At 55.7% G+C, this 23,476-nt stretch overlaps 1 protein-coding gene across 1 annotated transcript in view; it reads right to left on the bottom strand.

Annotated features, from left to right (window-relative positions):
• Nucleotides 1-2,689: 2,689 nt before the first annotated feature.
• QSOX1 (quiescin sulfhydryl oxidase 1) overlaps nucleotides 2,690-23,476 on the bottom strand; it is a 41,562-nt gene continuing 20,775 nt past the window's right edge. Inside the window, 11 exon segments of the mRNA XM_081225877.1 lie at nucleotides 2,690-3,139; nucleotides 3,143-3,442; nucleotides 3,448-3,465; nucleotides 3,469-3,665; nucleotides 5,702-5,881; nucleotides 9,467-9,614; nucleotides 10,405-10,527; nucleotides 14,096-14,225; nucleotides 16,514-16,651; nucleotides 18,275-18,420; nucleotides 21,094-21,184. Coding sequence (XP_081082003.1) covers nucleotides 2,873-3,139; nucleotides 3,143-3,442; nucleotides 3,448-3,465; nucleotides 3,469-3,665; nucleotides 5,702-5,881; nucleotides 9,467-9,614; nucleotides 10,405-10,527; nucleotides 14,096-14,225; nucleotides 16,514-16,651; nucleotides 18,275-18,420; nucleotides 21,094-21,184 — 1,738 coding nt within the window. The 3' untranslated portion in view covers nucleotides 2,690-2,872.

Below are 23,476 nucleotides of genomic sequence, written 5' to 3'. Positions count from 1 at the left end.
CATCCCCCTGCCGTTCCTTTATCCTTCGGAGCACTTCCCACAGTCTGTCATTTTTTCCTCACCTGTCTGTCTTTTCCTCTAGAGCGTAAGCTCCGTAACAGCACGTCTCTTTCCTCTGTTTATCCCCAGCTTCAAGCCCAGTGCAGCACTGGGAAAAAAAAAAATCCTTAAAATTTTTTTGAAGCTTTTTGCTTAGAATTTCTTGTGTTGGACTTGGCGTGTGCTCTCTCCGCTGCCTGTGACGCCTTTTCCTCCTCGCTCTCCTTGTTAACACCCACTCATCCTTCAAAACCCAGCCCAGCTCCCTCCTCCTCCCGGAAATCATCCCTGAACTCAGTATGTAACATCCCAGGCAGAGGTGAATTTCTCTGTCGGGCCCCAGAACAAGGGCCCTTTGCTTTGCAGGGCTCCTCTGAGGAACCTCTCCTGCATGGCAGCTCTCCTAAGGTGCAGAGAACAACCTAGAACGACAGGCGGGCTGCATTCAAACCACAGAAGCCCCAGCTCCCAGGCTGGCAGCCCGGGTGGGGGAGGGGACCAGCTGGTGGGCGAAGCGGGTTTATCGATGCTTCTACGAGCCCTGGGGAAATCAAGGTGAAAGGCAGCGGTCCTGCTAAGGAGGAGGCCCACCCCTGTTTATCAATCAGAGGGGCTGGGACGGGGTGAAAAGATGCTCGGCTGCCTGCCAGAGGCCGCGGTGACGAAGGGAACCCACAGCCACCACCAGGGCCCTGGTGGCCCCATGTAAGGCCCTGCCTCCTGCCTCGGGCACTGTGAGCAGTCACCGTGGAGCTGGGGCTGCTCTATCAGCTTTTCCAGCCTCGTCCTAATTCTCTGAACACCCGATCCTGGTTTTAGAAAATACGGTCACTGGAGCCATAAGGGCTGGCTGGTAGAAATCCTCCACTCTTGGCATCGTGTCAGGTACCAGGGGGTGAGGAAGCGGGCGTACTCAAGCGGTCTTGGCCCAGTGGGCACTGGCCCCGGGAGCCTCTTTCACCCTCTGATGGGCCTGTCAGCCTGTCAGCCAGGGCCCCGCGGGGCGGGGGCGGAGATGAGCCAAGCCCGCCTTGGAGGATGGAGGGGGCAGGTGGGTGACTAGAGCAAGGACACAGAGAGGAAACTCTTGGACAGACAAGAGGCCTGCAGAGAGGCTCCGGGCTGCAATCCACCCGAGGAGCCAGGCAGCTAAGGAGGTGACACAGGGCTAACACAAGCAGGGAAGCGGGGGGTCGACCTGCCTGCCCCCCTCCACCCTCCCCACCCAGCTGCCCTAGCAGAGGGAGCGTGCTTGGCACCCCACCTGCTCTACCCAGGACCGAGGCCATCTGAGCAGAGCGAAGATGTCCAAGAGAAAACCCCAAATCGGATTGAGGCTCCTGCTCTCCCTTAATGAGGCTCATTATCAGCTGCTCTGATCCCTGTAGAACCCAGCAGGCCGGATTAGGGGCAGGCTCTCCAATCTGGCTGACTCCTCCCTGCTGAGCAGGCAGCCCAGGCTGGCTCTGGAAAACAAGCCCTCTCTCCTTCCTCCAAGGAGAGCTGGAGATGTAGGCCGCCTGCCTGAGGAGGGGTCAGGCAGGCGCAGGCCGAGTTTCCTGGGGCAGAATTGAGAGCACCGGGGCAGGTGCTCCCTGGGAGGGCGGGGGAGCGGGCGGGGCGGGGGGAGGCGGGACTAAGGGGCTCCGGGCACAGAGAGCTCTGTGGACGGTGGGGGAGGGCCCCATCCAGGAGACAGGGGCTATGACAAGGGCGCTCTGAGCCCCGGGAGCTGGCTGCATCCCAGGTCAGGCTGGGTTTTGCATTCTACCCAGACCCGGACACTAGTAGCAAGTTGAGGAACACACCGGCGCTTGCCTTAACAAAAATAATTTATTCCAGAGCCCCCTCGACCGCGGGGCAGAGTGGGGATCAAGCATGTGTACGGCGTCACCCTCCCCTCTGACCCTTTTAACCTCTACAGGATGGAAGGTGGACCCTTGAGAGGGACGACACTCCCCTCCCTCCACAGTAAAGATTAGCATCTATTTTGGAGATGAAAATCAACAAGAGACAAAAGACCCAGCTCCAAGAGGGGTGGAGCCCAATGCGGAGAAGCCAAAGCATGTTCAAAGCAAATGCTTCACTCAGCCTCTCACAGCTAAGGCACTAGAGATCCCAACAGCCCTCCCTAACCCCCCACCCCCAGCCCAGTACCATCACCACACCAATTCCAGCCTGTACCTTTCCCGTACCCAAGGTTTGGGAAGGAGCCAGCCAGAGGCCCTCCCCCCACAGACCTCACCTGCGAGATCAGCATGACTTCCAGAAGCTTCTGGAGCCCACCCTAAAGCCAAACCCCACTCAGGAGGGTCTGAGGGGCTGGAGGATGAGCGGGCACAGAGGGCCAGAGGCAGTCCTTCCTTCTCTGGTGCAAAGGGCGCTTTGTAGCGGGATGGACGGAGTCTTGGGATGTAGTAAGGAGTCCACTCCAGCCCCAGGGGCCCCTCCTCTGGAGATGGGAAACCTTGGAAATTGCAGCCTCACTTGCCCCAGTTTAGGGCCAACACCAAGCGGGAATCACTGAAGCTTCAGGAAGAATGAGGCAGGGCTTCAAACAAGCTGAAAAAGAGGAATTCGGTGCTGAGAGGCCCAGGACGGAGTATCCCAACCCCACTGCCCAAGGCTGTCCTCCCCCTGTGCTGGCAGAGGAACCTAGACCCTGTGCATGTCTTCCTGTCTATGGAACATCCCTTTCCAGAAGCCCCAAGGAGGTTTGCTGCAGCAACTGGTTTTCCTGGACAAGGAACAAGGTGGGAGGGGTGGGGTGCAGGGGGCTGGAAGAGCCCACGGATGGCAGCTCCCTACCCTGCCTCCTCCCAAGTTGGACGGTTCAGGCTGCGGGGTGGCTGGCATAGCCATTCAGGGCCCTCATCCTGGCCTGGAAGTAGGTGTACACAGCCAGCAGGCCCATGAAGGACACGGAGGAGAGCCCCACACAGAGGCTGATGTCCAGGTGGGAGAAGTTCCCTTCCAGCACCTGCAGCCACTGGCTCCGGCCCTGCCTGGCCCTGGCCTCTGGCTCCCCGTCAGGGACGCTGGCCAGCTGCTTGGAGCTGCAGCCCACTCGCCTCAGCTCTGAAGGGCCTCTGGGGAGGTTCTACCCAGCCAGGAATTCAGCCAACACCACGGCTCCTGTGTCTCGCCTGCTCAAGCGATGCCGCCCTTTTGGCTGCTCCAACTTATCCCCCTGAAGCTCCGCTATGTGCTCAGGAGCTTCCTGGTCTGGCTCATCTCTGGCCATGCTGAGGCCAGCCTGCATCTCCTGGGGGTGACTTGCCCCAGGTCCCTCTGCTGGAACATCTGCGATGGTGGTTCCAGAGGACATTGTCCCTGGGCCCATCATGATCTCAGCCTTCTCAGGGCCCAGAGTAAAATTTCCAGTCGCCAGCTCCAGCTCCACCTACATGGGGGGACTGCCATCCTCTATTCACTCCTCCGCGGGCCCGGGCCAGCTGAAGGAAGGTCTAGGATGATGTTGCTCGGAGAGAAGTGGGTCTTCAAGAAGTTGAGGGTGTTGCCCAGGTCCCACACGGGCGCACCCTGGAGTTCAGTGTGGCAGGCGGAACAGAGCTCACGGGGTGGCCACTGCACCTTGGGGAACTGGGGGTCCTCGCTGGGGGCACCTGCGGAGGGAAGCACACACAGGCTGCCTGTGACACACTGGCCACCCGGAAGCCCAGACCGCATTCTTCCATTCAGAATGCCAGCTCCCTCATCTGCAAAAAGGGGGCACTGCTGCCCTGGGAAAGCATGGGCACGAGAGAGGGCAGGTGAAAGACCTAGCACGGGGCCTGGCGCACCGCAGAGCCCAACACTGGTGCCTCTCTGGGAGAGGACATCCCTACCCTCCCCCGCCCCCAGAACTCCACAGCTTCCCTTCCAGTCACTTCCCTGTGTTAACCCACTGTCTCTGTCAACTTCACTGCTGGTTTGTACCCCTGGACCAGACATGAGAAAGGGCAAGAAGACTCAGAACGATCTGTCTTGCAGACTTTGGATGGTCCACTAGTACGTATCTTCTTTGCATTTTTCTAAAATTTCCCAGGTTTTATGCAAGTGAAGATACATTCTTTTTGTAATCAAAGGGAAAATGTTTTTAAAGCAAGAGTTCAAGGCACATGGTAGTTACGAGGCATTCTCCTTTACCCCCTGCGGCCCTCTGGGGTAGGTAGGAGTTAGTGGAATTTCTTCCTCAGGTGGGCCCCAAGGGGTGGGGTGTGGGGAGGCCTGGGGGCCTGGATGGGGAAAAGGACACTCAGGAGAGAGGGAGAGAGTCAAGAAGTTGCCCTTCCCACCAGGCTCCTGGGACCCCAAGAAGGGCTGGCACTGTGGGCAGAGCCCCAGGCTGAGCCCCAGAGGGCCTGCCACCGGCCCTTCTTCCAGTGTCACCTGGGGAATGGCCATCAGCCCATCTCTCTTGGAGGAGGCACCTCCCCTAAAGGGTTTAACAGGAAAAAAAAGTTGCTGGCCAGAATGAAAAAGCAGCAGCAGTAAGTGATGTAAAAATCCGAATGATTATTTTGGGGAGGGAGCAGCATGTAGATTCCAAGGGTCCAGTGAGAAGTAATAGTGATCAGGCCTTGCAAAAGTGAGCACTCCATTTGCACCTGCTCATTATCATTACTAGTTGATCTGAAAGGACCCCTCTAGAGAGAGTAGGACACTGCCTTCCTTTCGGCCTTCCCTTCAGGGAGAGGCATGGGCTTCTGGCCCTCCAGCAGTAGCTGGGCCCCCAGAGAAGCCAGGAGCCTGCAGGTCCTGAGGCTGGAGGGTCAGATGAGCATCTGGTGGCAGGGGCGGGACAGGGGCAGGGAGAGAAGGGGTGGGAGGAGAGACAGCACGTGTCTTCTTTTGAAGTCCACCAGGAGGCCCCAAGAGATGCAGACCAAGTGCAGCCACCTGCATAGCCACCTGCTCCAAGGGCTTCTTTGACCTTGGCCCTGCCCCAGGCCTCATCCCACACCTCCCACCCCTGGGAGGTCCATCCCAGCCAAACACACTTCCTCTCTCCCCACAGACAAGCCCAGGCTCCGTCCACAGGTGGCTCCCTCCCCACCCACCAGCTTCTGGTCACCCCTGGAGTTTAATGCTTTTGCCTGTTGGACCCATCTGACTCCTGTGCACGGGGAATAGAAAACACTGTAAATGAGGTATATTCAGAAGACAAGGCCTCCCCCGTGAGAATCGGTCCCTGGTTTGTCTAGGAAGGACCAGGATTTTCTCTTTCAAGTACATTTTATCATTAGACCCCTCCCAGGGCGGGGAGAGGCCCAGCTCTCTCCTCTCTGTTGGTTTGAGTAAGGGACCAAAAGCCAGAAAGCAGGACATGCGAGGCAGGAAAGGGACCCCAACAGGCCAGAGGGAGGGGCCCTGCTGTGGGCGAGAGAGTGAGCAATGGCATCGGAAGACCAGGGTCTCACAGTGCCAAAGCCTGAGCTTCCTCATCTAGAAAATAGGTCTAATGATACTGACATACATCAGCAGGGCTGGTAGAGCACGTGAAAGGGCTCTGGGTGCTGAGAAGCACCGTGAAACACGGGGTATAACCTAGAGGACAAAGAAGGTCCCGACTCCTGCCTCTGGTCCCAGACTCCAAAGCTCCCCCGCCTCATCCTCCCTCTGCAGGTGACTCCAGCCTTGGAGGCAGGCCCTTCCTTACCTGCGAGGCGAGCGTTGACCTTGTTGTGGCTAGACCAGAACCAGAGGATGGAGCTGGTCAGATTGCCCACCTTGTGCGCGGAGTCAGTGGCCATCTGCTCAAAGTGGCCAGCGCAGGCTCGGCAGCCAAAGAAGAAGCGAACGTAGCCCCGGATGGCCTGGAAGACCTCCTGGGCCTTGGCTACAGGGGAGAGGAGACTCCAGTCACAGGGGCCCTTCCGGCTGCCTGCCCCTGCTGGCTCCACCACCGTTCCCATCACAGGCCCACCGTGGTCGCCTCTGCACGGGGAACACACACCCCAGCCCACCTGGTGAGGGGCCCAGGTCTCCCTGTCTACTTCACCTCCCAGGGGTCATGTTCGAGTTGACCCCATCTCCTCCCAAACTCGTAAACCTCAGTTTCCCTTGTCTGCCTCTTATCCAGGCCCTCACCACTTACGGACACTCAGGATAAAGTCCAAACGCATTGTCAGGACACTCAGGCTCTTAGAGACGTGGCTGGAGAGGAAGGCAGGGGCCAGAGTGCCCATCACCCATCCCGTGGGCCCCTACTCTGCCCCTCCTGCTTTAGGCTTCCTGTTCCAACGCGCTCCCCATCCTGCCGTGCTGCATCCAGAGCTCATCCCGATCTGTCCCCGAACGCTCCCTAATTTCTCTCCATTTCTCCCCGGCCCCCTCACTTCCTCCCACTGGGCTCTCTGGCCTGGCAACAGCACAGGCTCTGAATACCCCCCCTCTTCTTGCTCTGACACAGGATCCTCCCTGAAGATACGACGGCTCCCCCAAACCCGCCCCCCTTAAACCCCTCTGTCTTCCACACTCAGGGCTGGAGGTGGCGGAAGTACCCTCCCTGCTGTCGGTTGCTTCCAAACTCTCTCTCCTCCCTGCTGCAAACCCCCCAGCCCTTTAAAAGCTCCATCTCCGAGTCTGACCCCTCCATCCACTGGGACTTCAGCAAGCTGCTCTCTGTCCCACTCACCACCACTGCCCGTGCCCTCGGTTCTGGCGACATCAGTGCCCACGCCAAGCTGTGCCTTGCCTCTCACCTCCTCAGCCCCCTCAGCTCCTGCTTCCACCCCCGTCACCCACTCACCACCTGCCCTGCAGCTATCCTCGCCTCCTCCGCCCAGCTCATGCTCTGGACCTCACCCCTCTCGCCCCTTCCAAGATTTCACTCCTGCAAATATTTTCTTGTGTTATGGCATCATCAATGTCTCCCTTGTATGGGCTCCTTCTGACAAGGAAAAATAACTACAACAAAGAAACCCCTTCTCTGACCCCAGTCACACCCCAATCACTCCCCCATTGCCTCCAATTTCTTCCCGGCTCCTCTCCAGCGGCTCTCGCCAGTGAGGTCCTCGCCTCACGCCGCCTCCCCACTCGGCTGACTATGTCCTCACTCTTGAAACTCTTTATGTTGGGGGACCTCTTGAAATTGCAATGGCCACTCCTTCTTAGTCACCTTTATTGGCCCCTGCTCCCCTAGCAGAGGTCTGGATGCTGAATGCCCCAGAGCTCAGGCCTCAGCACTCTTCTCTGCCCACCCACTAATGGGCTCCTCCAGTCCCGAGGCCTTAACTACCGTCTATAGGCTAATGACCACAAGATTTGTATCTCTATCCTGGACCTCCCCCCAGACCTGCAGACTCAACTGCCTACATCTCCATTGAGATCCAATAGGCACAGACCACTAAGTGTACCCTCCCCCATCCACTCCCTCCCCGCCCTGAGCCTTCCCATTCCCCGGCTCATAGGACCATCAACTACCTGAGTTCAGGCCCAGCAAGTCCAAGGTCCGACCAGAGTCCCTGATCCTGCATAGTCTTTATCCAATCCGTCACTGAGTCCTATCAGCTCTACCTTTACAATATTCCCAAACCTGCCCACTTCTTCTTCCACGTGCACACCCACACCTCTAGTCTAGGCCACCACCACGGCTCCTGGACAAGTTCCTCAACTTCCTAATTGGCTGCTCTGCGTCCCCCTTGCCCTGCTGTTGCCCACCCGCCACCCAGTAATCGCTCTAAAGCACCGATCGTGTGCATCACTCCCTGCTTAAGGTCACTAGTAGATTCTCATAATACAGAGACTGAAATCTCCCTCCCTCCCTCACTAGGACCTCCAAGCCCACCTCCTCTCCTGCTTCCCGCACTCCCAGGCTCTGCCACACTGGCCGCCTTTTGGTGCTGCACACACACCACACGTGTTCCCTGCACTTACTAGTCCTTGACCTGTGTTACGGGCTGACCTGTGTCCTCTAAAATTCTTAGGTTGAAGTCCTAACCCTGAGTCCTTCAGATTGTGACTGTATGTGGACACAGCGTCTTTAAAGAGGTGATTAAGTGAGAATGACGTCACTGGGGTACATCCTAATCCAATAGGACTGGTGTCCTCGTAAGAAGAGGAAATTGGACGCATCCAGGAACACCCCCACTGAGGACCATGGGAAGACCCAGGGAGACGATGGCCATCTACAAAACCAAGGAGAGGCCTCAGCAGAACCAACCCTGCCAACGTCTTCATCATGGGCTTCCAACCTCCAGAACTGTAAGAAGACACGTTTCTGTTGTTTAAGCCACCCAGTGTGTAGCACCTTGTTATGGCAGCCTGAGCAGACAGCCCGGGAGGCTCTCATCCCAGATGTCCCACCGCTGCTTCCCTCTCACCAATCAGGTCTCAGCACAGGGGCCCCTCCTCTGAGAAGCCTCCCCCAGCCAGACACCCTGTCTAAACACAGCATCCCCTCCCCAGCCCCCCTCCCCCACTGCTTGGCTCTGTCTTCTTCACCGACTCACCATCACACCTGAAACGATCTGCGTGTTTACTGTCTGTCTCCTGCCACTGGACTATTGTCCCCTTGAGGCAGGGACATCTCGCTGCATGCACTGCTGTACCCTGACCCCTAGAGCAGGGGCCCGGCTCTTTGGAGACGCTCCGTAAATCCGGGCTGACAGACTGCCTGGCTGTCCGCACACCCGGCAGCTCCCCCTGTTCCCTCTGCTTCTGTGTAGGCCGTCTCCTCTGTCGGGGACTCCTGTCCATCATTCCCCCTCACTTACCTCCTCCCGCCCTTCCCAATGGCGTGGGGCGTTCCCTCTCTTCCACCCGCACATCCTGCTTCCCCCCGGGGCCCTGGCAGGCTGCATGGCGGCCCCGTGCCCACCTGTCTCACAGTCCACTGGGAGCAGGGACTGCCTCTTCCTCCTTTGTGTCCTCCAGGCTGGGCCAGGGCCTGGCGTCAGCCTGGTCCCTCCGTGAGCTAGATGCCCACCCGTTCAGTCGCTGTGTGCGGCTGTGGGGCAGTGTGGGTCGTGGAGAGCAGCTGCATGGTTTGGGGATGAAACCGGGCAAAGGGGGAAAAGTACTTCCCCAGGTTCCCCTAGAAAATGATTTTTCAGTGGGAAGTGCAGTAAAATTGTTCAGAGTCTACGGTATCAGCCGCATAAATTGTGAAATAGACATAGTTCTTTTCTTTATGGGAGCATAAAAAATAGAACCAGAACTCTCTCGTGAAGACTAAAAATAAATCAGGCTTATGGCTACAAGAAAGCCAGGGAGCAGCCTCACGCCCATTTGTGGGGCACCACCTCGGGGCATAGGGCAGGACCGAGTGGCTACTCCAGGCCCTCCCCGCTCTGGTTCCCCGCTGCTTGTATGTGGCCAGCTGCAAAGGCGGACTCCCCTAAATTCAGGCCTGCAGCAGGGAGCCAGCGAAGGGTAGGACGGGGCCGGCTGAGGCACAAGGGGTGCACAGGCCCAGACTCACCTGTGTCTCGTGAGTGGTCTACATTTTGCCGAGCTGCCTCCACGGTCAGGAGGTGGAAGACGACCCACAGGGAGCAGGGAAAGCCGCGGAAATGCGGCTGACTCCCTTGGCAGCCTACCCAGTTCACCTTGTCGGCAATCACAGCGCCCTAAGGGACACATACGAGCATGAATGCATATGTGGAGAAGAAAAAGGAGCTGGCGTGGGAAGTGGGGAGGGCAACTTGCAGAAGACTCCAGGTCAGCACAGAGCCCCAGAACAAATGGTCCCTTTCTCAGTTTATCACCTTGAAGGTGGCATTTCCCTTCCACTGGCGACACCCGTCAAAGGAGCAGAAGGTCTGAGGACCCGTGACACAGACCGGGTCACATTGTTACTCTAGCCTTAGCCTCCCCTCTGTAGAACGAGGGGGGTCATCTCTAAGGTCCCGTCAAGCTTTGACACCCCGCACGTGTGTGAGGTTCTGCACCTCTCCTGGCTGACGTGCCCACCTTTGCAAACAGTGGTGACAGCAGGAGCCCAGAAAGCTGCCCCTGGACAGAAGCGCTGCTGAGGAGCACAGCATGCCGGGGAGCAACAGAGGGCAGGAATTAAACGCTCTCTCACCACCGGGGTCTCACAACTGGTTCTAACTCCCAGCCCAACCACTTACAGGCTGTATGATCTTAGACAACTTACTTGACCTCTGTTTCTTCATCTGCTAAATGGGGATACTATCTGCCTTCCACTCATGCTGCGGGGATTAAATGAGGTCTGTACAAAGAGAGCTCAATAAACAGCAGTTTACTCGCTCCTAATGGGAGGACCCGACCACGATCACTGCCTCCCTCCTGAGTGCAGGTCGGTGACAGAGGTCAGAGGGGACAGGGTGAAGCCCTCCCACTCCCATAGATATCTGAGCATGAGGTGGAGATCCGCCTTAGTCCTCCCACACTCACCTCCTTCCTGTTGCCCAGGGCAGTTTTAAAGAAACCGTAGGGAATTTTCTTTCTCTGCTGCTTCTTGAGCCAGTCATTCATGGAATGCAGGAAGCCCTGGACCGAGGGCTGGCCAGGGAAGTACTATGGGAGCGATAAGGGGAGAGTGAGAAATAATTCCCCGAGAGTTCCGCAGTCCTGGGGAAGGCCAGGGGCCAGGCTGAAGTGGGCCGGGCAGTGTTTTAGAATGTTCCAAGACCACCGGGAAAACATCCTGCCTAACACCCACATGTGGGTTCCTCACTACCTTTGCTCTGGGGCACCTGTGAAGGCGAGGGGGAGGGGTGGGCAGAGGCGCTCAGTGGGACCAGGCCCTCAAGGCCGCCCCCTCTCCAGGCCGCAGGCTCCGGTTCTGACCCGACCACACGCTCACTGGGAGGAAGGCTGAGCACCTTCCTGTGTCGCTGCCCAGGGCTGCTGGGACCCCTGGGCCACACGGGCCTCTGTTCAGCTCATCTTCTGATAGAGCAGCTGACTCGCTAACTGACCAGCTGGGCGAGGCTGGCAAATGGCCTTTCATTTGTATTCCACGGGCTGCCAATGGGGACAAGGCAGTGCAGGGGTTTGAGCCGAGATCCAAATCTTGATGGGAACTCCCAACAGTCTCTGAGGAGCATGAAAAGCCACTCTGACAATAAGTCAACTCAAATCGGATTAGTATCAGCACTTTAAAACCACAAGGACTCCAGGGACGAGGATGGATGCCTGTGTGCGGGCACGCACAAACACACCCAGGGTCGGGGGAGGAGGGAGAGAGAGGGCTGCAGTAGCAGAGCAGGTCAGATAAACCACGAAGAGGCAGGTCGAGAGGGCAACACAGGAGGAAAAACAGCAAAGAAAAACATTTGTGAGAAGAAGGGTGCTGGAGACAGGAATGATCCCTAAACAGAAAAACCTGCCAAGGGACCCAGTCCTCTGAGAAAGTCATGGCGTATTCTTATCTCCAGGCTGGACACTGTCCCCCAGCAGGAGAAGTGGCCGGAAAGAATCCTGTGCTTTGACACGCTCCCTCTCGGTCAGCTCACACGGGCCTCTGGGCTCTCAACACAAATTTACAGCTTCAAGTCAGCGTTTCTCACTGACCTTCACCCATCATCCTGATTTGGAAGAATGACGCCCTCTAAGGCCACGGCATCAGGAGGAAGGATGAATTAAGGGGCTCTGGACTACAGGGAGTCACCCTGCGCCGGGAGCAGGGAAACCCTGGTGACCACACGCCACCCAGTGGCCGGTCCTGCCAGCCGCTTCCGTGAGGAAGCAGGGAGATTCCGGGCTGGGCCGCAGGGCAGTGCCTCCCGACTGGCCATACTCACAGTTGACAGGTCCCTAAGGCTGAGCAGGCAGAGTGAGCTCTACTCACTCAGCCTTTCAGTGCTCCACGCACGTACTGCATAAGGGTGTGGGTTAGATGAGACGTAGGCGCAAATCTCAGCTCAGTCACTCACTGGCTGGAGGACCTTGGACAAGGTGCTTTACCCCTCTGGGGCTCCATTCCTCTCTCTGTGATGGGATAATGCTAGTACCCACCCCGTGGAGTCTGTTCTGAGAAATGCAGATAAGCTAAAACACAAAGGAGTACCTTGCAGAGTCTGACACCTTGTCAGAGCTCAAGAAACGGTAGCTGCTACTATTATTTTTTTATTTTTATTTTTTTTGCGGTACGCGGGCTTCTCACTGTTGCGGCCTCTCCTGTTGCGGAGCACAGGCTCCGGACGCGCAGGCTCAGCGGCCATGGCTCACGGGCCCAGCCGCTCCACGGCACGTGGGATCTTCCCGGACCAGGGCACGAACCCGCGTCCCCTGCATCGGCAGGCGGACTCTCAACCACTGCGCCACCAGGGAAGCCCACTGCTACTATTATTGCTACTCAGGATAAAGCTACCCAGGCAAGGGTGGTAGGGCCAGAATACTCCGCAGTCTCCAGGAGCTATGCTGCACAGCAGATGCCCCTGAGCCCATGTCCCCCAGCCCTCCACTTTCCTCTCTGAGGTCCCTGGCTTCTGGCAGGGAGGACTCCTTCACCCCAAACTCAGTTGCAGCATTGCTGAGGGCAGAAGCTCGGCGGGCACCACTGAGAGGGTGCTGCTTAAGCGTCTGCCCCGCTCAGGCATTTCCTGGGTCTCATTCTTTTCCCTCACACTGGCTGCAACAGTCCCACTGGGAGCCAAACCCAAACCAGCTTTGAGTCCAGCTGAGAGATGGAAGCAGCACACAATAAGCAGTTCCCCTGGGGTGAGTTCTTCAGAGTGGATTGGACTGGGGCGGTAAGGGGACCCCCTCTCTGCTCCCTGGGGCCCCGCCTCATGTGTCAGGTAGGAAGACAGCACACAGAACCACTCGAGGACTTTTCCCCTCTGATCCTCTGGGTCAGCCACCCTGGGCCTCAGCAACTTGAGGACCAAGCAGCTCACAAGGCCTCTGAGGAAAGGCTCTATTATCAGACTGGGCTGAAGCCTGCGTGGAACACCTGAGAGGGCCTGAAAGCTGTCTTGCCTTAGACTGGAACAGCACTGTGACAAGCACTTGCCACCTCACAGGGTCCTCAGTGTAACCACAGATGTCCGTCACTAAGCCAAGTGGACCAGAAGGCCAGGACTGGTGAGGAGGGAAGAGGGACTAGGCTGGCGGCAGTTCCCGAGGGAGAGACGCAGACCACCCCCAGAGGTAGTCGCAGCTGCCCGCAGACCTGCGCCAGAAAGAGGGGCTCAGACCTGGCTCCCTGGGGGCCAAGGTGGCTGAGTCAGCAGCCAGCCTCTGAGGGGGACCAGAGCCCGCATCTGACTCAGCAAGTCCTCGGCAGCCAGAGCCTCGGGATTTAAGTAGGGCAGCACTGGCAGTGGACCTGCAGCCGCAGAGAAGGATGCAGGGAGGGAGGTGGCGGCAGGTGCAGAGGGAAGAGGCAGCCCACATCTCACCTTGAGAGACGAGCAAGGAGCGTGGCAGAGAAGGGGCACAGGCTCTAAAGCTGGGACCCCAGTTCAAATCCTGGCCACGACACCACCAAACGGGAGGCCTAAGGCACATCACTTGAGCGACCTGTACTTCTTAAATGGGGGTAGCACTTGCCACCCTGCGGCGAAATTAAGAGGATTAAATGCCTGACACACATCAGGTCCTCAGTAAGGAGAAGCTACACTTGGAGGAGTAGCCATGCCGGCAGGAAACTACAAAGGAAGAAGGAAGGCACGGCTAAGGCCAGGGAGCTGCGTCAGACTTTGGCCAGAGTCTGGGAGGAAAAAGAGGAGATTCAGAAAAGCCTTCTTTCCTTCACTGGGGTCCACGGGTCCTGCTTTCCCAGTGACCACGGCAGGGAGTGAGAGGCCACACTCCAGGCTCGGCCTGAGGTGGAGGACTCAGGCAGGCAGAGCCAGCTGGGAATATCCCCAGGGCCATCAGGCCCTGGGTCCCACCCACCCCTCTGCACAGGGCAGGGTCGGGGAAGGGGGTTGTCCCTGGTGGTACGGGGCTGACGGGAGGAGGGCGCAGACCGCAGGGTAGCAGCCCATGGTAGACTGGGACAGCCGCGGGTCCAGGTGTCCAGCCCGACCACGAGCTCCCGAGGGAGGGGCTGGCCCAGCGCCTGCTTCAGGGATGCGCACTGATCCCGTGTGGTGTGGAGCTGCCGGACAAGGGAGGGCAGGGCCCTGCTCACCTGGGTCAGCACCGCCATGAACTTTTTCAGAGCCACCAGGCGCTGCCCCTCCAGGACAGAGAACTTGGCCACTTCTACCCAGAGGATGTAGTGCAGTGCAGATTCCAGGTCAGCCATGTAGATCTTGGAGCTGAGGACCCAGAGGGAGCCAGAGAGAGAAAAGGGTATTAACCATGGGGCAGGGGCTGGGGAGGAGCACCCAGGACCAAAGGGAGGGAAGAGGAGGCACTACTGATGGTCACAGAGTCCTGTGAGTCAGCACTCAGGGTTGGGGAGGGAAGGGTTGGGAGTTTGGGGTTAAAAGATGCAAACTATTATACATAGGATGGATAAACAACAAGGTCCTACTGCATAGCAGAGGGAACTATATTCAACATCCTGTGATAGACCATAATGCAAAAGAATGTCTGTCTGTGTATAACTGAGTCACTCTGCTGTACAGCAGAGATTGGAACAGCACTGTAAATCAACTATACTTCAGTAAAAATAAAATAAAATAAAATAAATAAGTTAGCATTTGGCTCTGCCAGTAACTACCTGTGTGATCTTGGGCAAATTACTTGACTTCTCTGAGCCTCAATTCCTTATCTGTAAGATGGGGATAGTAATAACTTGCTCACAGGTAGGTTGCTGAGAGAATTAAACAAAAGCACAAATGTAAAACTCTCAGCAGCTCCTGGCACAGAGTAGGGCTCCCCCTCTGCAGGTCCAGGGCCAGCCTCTCCCATCACTCACTAAAGGTGTTTTTATCAGGCCACTAGTAGAAGGTTGAGCTTCATTCTCTGTTCTGAACAAAGATCCCTAGGGACAGACAAGTAGACCAACAGGGGCGCACCCACACAACATGGCTCGAGAAGCTGGGTGCTCTTTGAAAGACCAAGGGTTTGGCTGCCCACCAAGGCTGAGAATGGGGTTGGGGAGAAGGGGAAGTGGGGTTTACATTTATTTTGGCTGACGTCCTTGCAGCTGCCAGACCCTGGGCATCAGGGCTTCACCTTGCACCTCTCGGGCTGACCCCAGCCCTGGGGGAAGGGTTGCAGGCTCCAAGCTGGCTGCTCCACCCCGTGCCTATCACGCTCTTGTGGGATCTGGGCTCAGGGTCCTGAGGGAAGGGCTGCTTCTCTACCCCTGCCTCCTGACCCCTAGATGCTTGCCTCCTTCTATGGTGACCTAGCTCTGGGAGCTTGGGCAACTCAACCCGCCTCTCCGGCCTCAGTGATCTCACCTGTAAAATGGACTCCTGCCCCACCTGCCTCCTGAGGTGGTGGGAAGCCAACAAGGTCAGCTGACAGGGTGAGCACTGTGGCCACCTGCGCTTTACCCTCGTGCCAAAGTCCCCTCCCTCTGCTCCACTTCCGTGTCCTGGGGCCTCAGTTTACCTCTCGGTTCCTGTGTTCTGCCTCAAGGAGTGGCCCCCTGACTAAAGGAGATAATGGACGGAAGTGCCCAGCAGAGCCTGGCACATAAGACTATAAGTGTCAGCCATAATAGCAATTTGAATGATCTGAATAATCATAATTGAATGATTATAATGAGCATGCCCACCTCTTACTTTCTCTTTCCTTCCCACCTGATTTACTACAAACCTCTCCACTAGCACTTTCCACCCTTAGAGTCTCTCATGTTGGGATGCAAAATCCTTCCCGAAATCCAGTGACCCTGCCCCCAGTTCTCTCGTGCAGCCCCCTTGTGGAAGCCGCCCTCTGGACTCAGCTCTGAGCTTCCTGGTCAGCCATTTCCACGTGGTACCATGCTGGGGGCCAGAGCAAGAGGTCTACGGCCCCACCTCCCTGCCCAACAAGCAGAAATTCTACCACCAGGCAGAGCCAAGGAGCCTCAGAGAGAACAGTTACCTTGTGCTTACAACTGTGCACGATGACACTGGCTATCTTGAAAAGTAGTGAGCTCCCTGACACCAGAGGCATTCAAGTGAGGTCGGGTGCCTTCCTAGAAGGGATGCTGCGAAGGGACTATAAACTCTGGGCAGGGCTTGCATCTGCCCTGCACAGTCGGTATTTATGGTGCCTAGCACATAGCAGGTACTCAAAAATCTGTGCTGAAGAAATAACTGCTTGGGTGGGAAGTTGTTTTGGAGGCTGCAGATTATCCTTCCAAGCTGATTCTACTTGGTCTTGAATAGAATTAAGCTTAAGGAACGTGGGTGTCGGAAAGTATACGTTCCATCATGAAGGATACAGTCAGCGGACACTGCCGCCTCCGCACATTTAAGACTCTCCTGTGTGTGGCCAGCAGCCAGGGCCCTCCATAGGCCAAGGCCAGCCCTTGGGGGGTCTGGGTTCAGGATGACACGTGCCAAGCTTGTGACAAGGAACAGAGTGTAGAAGGAAGGGGTGGTGTCTGTGAGTAGAAGAGAGGGTGGGGAAGGGAAGGGATGAGGAGGACCGGGCGTGGCCTTACGGATCTGCAACTTTCCACATGGTAGGGGCTGCGGTGCTAGAGGTGTTGGGCGCAGGCACCGTGTTGGGGACAGCCTCGCTGGTGTCCCTGGAGAACCTCTGCAGGTACATGGTGTAGAAGAACCTGGATTCCATAAGCCTGTGAGGGAAGGGAACCGTGGGGGAGAGGCAGTGAGCGCGGAGGAACAAAACCCCAGAGCTAACTCGCGCCAGGAGAGGAGGCGGGTGGCTCACCTGACAGGAATGTTTATTCAGAAATATCTGAACCTCGTTCGGTCTTATCCTCAGTGAGGTACAAATGGGGGCAGCCCTGCTTCAGGTTAGCCTTTCTATTCACTGCTCATGCTGTGGAAAGCCTCTCTGACACCAGTCTGAAGCCAAAATCCCACCTGGAAAAGCGGCTGGGCCCGTGAATTCCTCAACCTGCCTCGGAGAGGTGGGGAGACAGGGCACCTTCGCGGGCAGGAGGGCCCTCTGGGGACAGCGCTCCTTCTGGCCACGGGCCGGATGGTGGGTTTGACGACCCTCCCCAGAGACCAAAGCTACAAAGTGGCACGTGGCCTCAAGGAAGCTCACAAGCTTGCTCCAAGGTACCAGAGGTGACATGACTCCCCAGGGAGGTCAAGGGAGTTTGATACATGATTTTTAAAAAATAGCAGCCACGACTCCAAACCACGAAAATTCTGACAATCCTTTTGATTTCTCTCTCTCGTCTCATAAAGAGGAGTCCTCAAGGGCAGGCGGCGCCTCCTGGTCAAGGGCCCTGGAGGGAGGGATGTGAAGACCAGCAGCGTGACGGGACGCCCCAGGGGACCTGGCACGGGGGAGCACTGCTTTCCACTCCACTGTCCCGGCCCAATGTTTACGGACGAGCAGGTGGCTCAGAAGCAGCGTCATCACAAACAATTTTCCCCTCCGCCAGCTCCAAAGGAGGAAACAATGCCTCCGCTCCCCACCAGGACTGGCACTTCCTGCCCCTCCCTGTCCCCGCGGCCATCGTGCTGCCCCCACCCCGCCCCCCGCCAGCGCTCTCTGACGAGGCCTGGCCCAGTGCTGCCAGGTGACAGGGGCCGGGTGAGGGCGAGTGGCCGCGCTGCCCAGCCCTGGTGCGGGAGGGCACTAATGGCCCTGAGGAGTGGCTCACTGGACATCTCAGGCCAGCCTTGGTCTCCCTGGCCCTCGCACTCCTGCCTGCAGGGCTGGGTGGACATCAATCATCTGCCCAGGGAGGGCACTGAGGCACCATCTGGCGCCATTCAACAGCCGGAGCCTGACAGAGGGGCTACGGCTGGCCTGATTGTTCTCTCTTGGCATTTCGGAACTGGCTATTGTCTGGCTCCTAATGAACTTTTCTGCAATTAGAAAACCAAAGGGAGGGAGGGTCAGGCGTATCTGAGTGCTTGCCAGGCACTTGCAGCCTGCCAGCGAGTCTGTCTGTGAAGAGAGGAGGATGGGGAATAGGGCCAGGGCCTATTCCCAGGGCAGAAGCGCCAACGCTCGGTGCTGAGTGCACCGGGGACCTGAGGCTGAACTACTGAGCTGGGGGCAGCGTTCTGGGCCCGGACTCCTGGCGGTAGCATGGCTACCATCCCACCCACCATAGGCAGATATCTGCCTCTCCTGCAGAGGGTGCCCATGGACTCCTCGGAAGACTCACAGGAGAAAGAACCCGTCAGCCCCTGTGAAAGGCTGGCAGCCTCTCGAGGCAGGAAGAAAGGAGGAGCGCAGGGAGAGGGGAGAGAGGGGGCAGAGAGACACTCACACGGGGATCCGGATGTCAGAGCCATTCCGAAACAGCAGGTAGCAAGATGGGAAGTTGGTGACACCAAACTCGTTCACCACGTCATGCTGTGTGTTCAGGACCCTGCGCACCACTATGCCCCGGCGCTGGGACAGGTCCAGAGTCACCTGCAGAGACAATGAGACACTTGCAGGGGTAGGCCAAGCCACTGGACAGAGGGAAGGCCTGGGCAAGTGCCTGGGTGGCAGCTGTGCTCTAGCCAGACTTGAAACCTTTCCAAGAGTAGACTATCGTGATGAGTGAGAGTCTCCTGCCGCCAACCACACCTGCCCCGCTGTAAGGAGTGCAAACGCTGCCTGCTCAGAATGGTGCGGACCACACATCTTGAATCCTTGAGGACAGTCCCAATTTGATGTAATTTTCTTTCCAATGAGAACAATTTGTAAAAGGCATAAAAAGATGTGGTTTCCAAAATTCAAAAACACACATGCACCCCAACGTTCACTGCGGCACAATTTACAATAGCCAGGTCATGGAAGCAACCTAAATGCCCATCGACAGAGGAATGGATAAAGAAGATGTGGTACATATACACAATGGCATATTACTCAGTCAGAAAAAGGAACGAAATTGGGTTATTTGTAGAGACGTGGATGGACCTAGAGACTGTCATACAGAGTGAAGTAAGTCAGAAAGAGAAAAACAAATATCGTATATTAACGCATATATGTGGAATCTAGAAAAATGAGGCAGATGAACCTGTTTGCAAGGCAGAAATAGAGACACAGATGTAGAGAATAAACATATGGACACCAAGGGGGGAAAGGGGAGGGTGGGCTGAACTGGGAGATTGGGATTGACATATATACACTAATATGTATAACACATAACTAATGAGAACCTGCTGTATAGCCAGGGAACTCTACTCAATGCTCTGTGGTGACCTAAATGGGAAGGAAATCCAAAAAAGAGGGGATATATGTATACATATAGCTGATTCACTTCGCTGTACAGCGGAAACTAACACAACATTGTAAAGCAACTATACCCCAATAAAGAAAATAATTTTTAAAAATGTATGTATCTGATATTTGGAAGAAAAAAAAAGTGGTCTCAGTTTTGTTCTGATATTTGTAAGACTTTCTGTCTATATTCCAAATTGGAAAAATATACTTAGACGTGACGATCTTATTTTTAGAAAGAATTAAGAAGGAGAAATATACTGTTAGGTAATATTTATTGAATAGGTATTATGTTCTGTATATAGATTGCTTCATTTAATCTTCAAAATAATATTCACTATGAAAGAGGAACAATTACTAGGAGACCAAGCCAGGTGGTGCAGTATACCATGGCTGCTTGGGTTTAAATCCTGCCCCCCCAGACTAAACCTCTCCCAGACTCAACTTCCTTACTTGCAAAATTGTAGTAACAATACCCACCTCCAAGGGCTGTTAAGAAGACTGAATGGGTTAATTTTATAAAAGTGCTTCTAACATCGATTAGTAAATAGTTATGTATGTAAGTATTTCTTTAAAAAATGAAACTCCTATCATATAGTAGACGCAAAAACCGAAGCTCAGCAGTGAAATCATGTGATCAGGTCACACATGTAGCAAGCGCCTGAGCTGGGCTGTGAATCCCAGGTCGATCTGCCTCCAGAGCTGGGGCTCTTGGCCACTGTGCCCTCCTGCCTCTCAAACTAACCATCCCTGGGCACCTCTGCATGGACAGGGGACCAGTGCCCTTGGTTACTAGGGGAATGGGGGAGCGTAGGAGGAAGAGCTGATTCCAATGAACATTTATCGATCACCTGTACAGGCTTGACCCCAGGCCTGGAATGGGACCAGAAGGATCAGGCACACCTTCAGCAAAGCTCCCTGCCCATCCCACCTCCATGCTTCCCCTCTCAGGGCTGAGAGGTCTGGAGACAGCTCGGAGCGCTCAACTGTGCTTTGGGAGTTTCAGGAGGAAAACCATTCAGAGCCAACAGTCGTGTTTAATTTCATCCCCTCTCTCTCTATCTCCTTGCACTGCCTTGGAACTTCTCCCAGGCACCGACCCATCCCACCTCTGCATCTGGGAAAAGCCCAGTGGCCCACGAAGTCCATGGGGCAGCGGTGGAACGGCAGACTCTCTGCATCAGGCCGGGGATGGATCTTTATATAAAGTACGTACTCTGTGCCAGTTACTCATCCAGGCTTTTCCTCTAAACTGCCTCACTTGATGTTCCCAAACATACTCTGAAAAAAGGTAACTGCCACCACTTCAAAGGCAGGGAAACGAAGCTCAAGAAAGTTGAGTAACGTGATCACAGACGCAGCACATAAGTGATGGAGTGGAGATTCCAACCCGCCTGATTCTGTTATCTGCTTCACCTGGGAAGGGACCCCATTTCCTCAAGAGGGATTAGAGGCTCTCTGATGTTCCCTCCCCCCCAGATTTTTTACTCCAATTCTTTGCGAGCGGGGTAGTGTGGAAATAACACAAGCTTTGGAGGCAGACAGACCTGGTTTGAAGTCCTGCTCTACCAATTCACTGGCTGTGTGATTTTCGACCTGTTATTTGACCATCTTCGTTAATTAGAAAGATGAGCAACTACGTGTGTCAGCAATCTAGTGCAATGCTCAATGAACAGCAGGTGTTATCATTCTCAGTTTCCACGAGGAAGATCCAAGCAGACATAAAGGCTTTAAACAGAAAGGTCCAGCTCCTACACTTCCCGTTTCCCCCAGCAGGGGTCAGGCGAGTGCTGGGCTAAGAAGTGCACAGGCCCAGCCCTGCTCTTGGCTCTCTCCCAGCGGCTATGCAGTAGCAGTGGGACCCTGCAGGCAGCTCACCTCTCTACCCAGGTAGGAGCCTTCCCTTTCAAAGATCAGGGCCAGGTAATCTTCATCATTGCTTGCAAAGAATCCAGTAATCTCCTCCAGCCTGCAAGAGACAACGCTGGCAGTCACTCTCTCTGTGGTGGGAAGAAAGCAAAACTGCCGGCGACAGCAGACGTGGCTGACCCAGTACCGTTGAGTGCAGCCACACACACCTCCTCCTCTGTTTGCACACAAGACTTCGAGGAAGTCTCTCCATGCCAGCTCTCCAGTGGGAGTAAAATAACCCTGAGTCTCAAAAGACGCTCTCTGCCTATTACCGAAACCTGGTTCTTCACTTCACCCACCTATTTGGGTTGTTTTTTCAGAGTCAGGAGTGCGTACGGGCAGTCTGAGGAGGAGACCGGGGGAGGCACGCTTTGAGACCAGGTGTTTCTATGCTCTGGGTAAGGCCCAGGCTTAGAGGGCAGTTTTTATTGGTCCCCTAAGAAGCTGGTGTTTACTACCCATCAGACACAAGCCTTGATCTGTGCTAAGTCACTACCAACTGGGAGACGTGCTTTTTCCCCTCCTGGAGCAGGCATACAAAAGAAACTAAAGAATCAGAAAGTCCTGGGTACAGGAGATCTCAGAAGCTGTCTAATCTTATTTGAAGATTTTAACCTCCTTATTTTAAGATGAGGAAACTAGGGCCCCAGGATGAAGGTGGAAATTAATAAGAAGGCAAATCTTATTATTCCCCCCAAATCAAAGAATTAAGATACAAGCTGTTTTAAAAACGCAGAGTTTCAATAGAAAACAATTGCATGATACAAAAATGATTTGTTCCCTTATTTCAATTAAAAGCAGAACATCATCAAACATGTAACAGGAGACAACAGCGTCTACTTTTGTCCCCAACCTGATGACCTATTTCCCTCCTCCGGATCCAATGATGTGGCAGTGGTTACCTCCAAACAGAAGATGCAACATGGGGCCAGTGGAGCCCAGCCCAGCAACAGTACAAACGCCATGCCAGAGAGGTGGGGGCCAGAGTGTACCCCAGTGGGTGGACGGTCACTGACAGCCCCTGGGGTGGTAGCAGGTGGCCTCTCAGGCAACTTTCCCAGACCTCCCCAAGGCTGGCAGAAGAGCCCACAGGCGGCTGACCATGTAACTCGCCCCCATCCCGTCCATTCCCACTCACACTTCTGGACGAGGCAGCCCACCTTCCACCACAGGTCCCCGCCTCCTCCCTACTCTCTAGAAGGATCACTTTGAGAGAGGCTGGCAGGTTTACCTGGCTGGTTGCTTTTGAGATCTTCTGGGCTGAAAAGGCACCATGAGGGAGGGTGGGTGTAAGAAAGAGAGAGAGGCGGAGACACGATCATTGAGAAATGGAAGAAGGAGCGAGGTGTTTCCTGGAGAGAGGGGGTCTGGCTGTGGAACCCCAAACCAAGACCATATACTCAGTCCAGGGGCTCCATGAGGCCCTCTGGGAGGATGGAGAATTGGGAAAGATGATAAAAGAATCATTGTGAGTTGGATTCAACACCAGTTGACACTTGGAAACACAGTCCCTCAGCAGGGCCTCAGCTTTCCAGACACCAGCAGACTTAGGGTGGGCGCTGAAGCCCCAGTGTTTGCCTCCTGAGGCTTTCTCAGCATCTGGAACCTTCACTGTGTTCTGTGGCTGGGCTCCCTCTAGCAGCCCCAGCTGGTACTTGGATTTGCTCCTTCTTGGCCCCGTAAGGTGGGCTTTCTCCTATCCGGAGTTCTCGTCCAGAAGGGCAGGACCTCGTGTTTTCCATCTACCTGTCTCCCTCTGTGGGAGACTTAGAGTGAGACACCGTGCACCTCATTATGCTGATTTCCTAGAATAGAGGCGATCCTGGAAGGCTGCCTGGCAGGTAGATATAGGACACCAGCCACCTGACACTCCGCAGCCCAGGGAGCAGAGTCACCTCCCCATCCCCCGGTCACAGCTACGGCTCAGGAAGTGAGCACCTTCATTTTACAGGGCTTTGTGCTTCTCAGTCCCCCATCCCCTTTCCTCTAAACGGCATCTGGTCTCCCTTTTTCTTCCCCACGCCCACCCTCTCAGGGACCCTCCCTGGGTTAGATCATGTGAAATCCAGCTGCATCCCTCCGATATTCCAGGTTCTGAGAAGCAGCAGCAGGTATTACCCGGAGAACCCCGCCCGTCTTTTCCTTCCCGCCGGGTGGGGTGGGCCCTTGCATCCCCGTCAGCCCCAGGAAGTCAGGGCTCCTAGGGTAGGACCTCCAGCAATGGGAAGCCCTCCACCAGCTTCTCCAGGCAGCTCTGGGCTCCGGTCCCCTGGAGGGTCCACCGCTCAGGCAACAGGAAGAACCAGCCCGGTCCCCGGCCCTGCTGCCCCCATGGTCCTCTCACTGCCAG

This window comes from Mesoplodon bidens (genome assembly GCF_964165515.1).
Source record: "Mesoplodon bidens genome assembly, chromosome: 2".
NCBI lineage: Eukaryota > Metazoa > Chordata > Mammalia > Artiodactyla > Ziphiidae > Mesoplodon > Mesoplodon bidens.
This window is presented reverse-complemented; position numbering and strand designations above follow the sequence as displayed.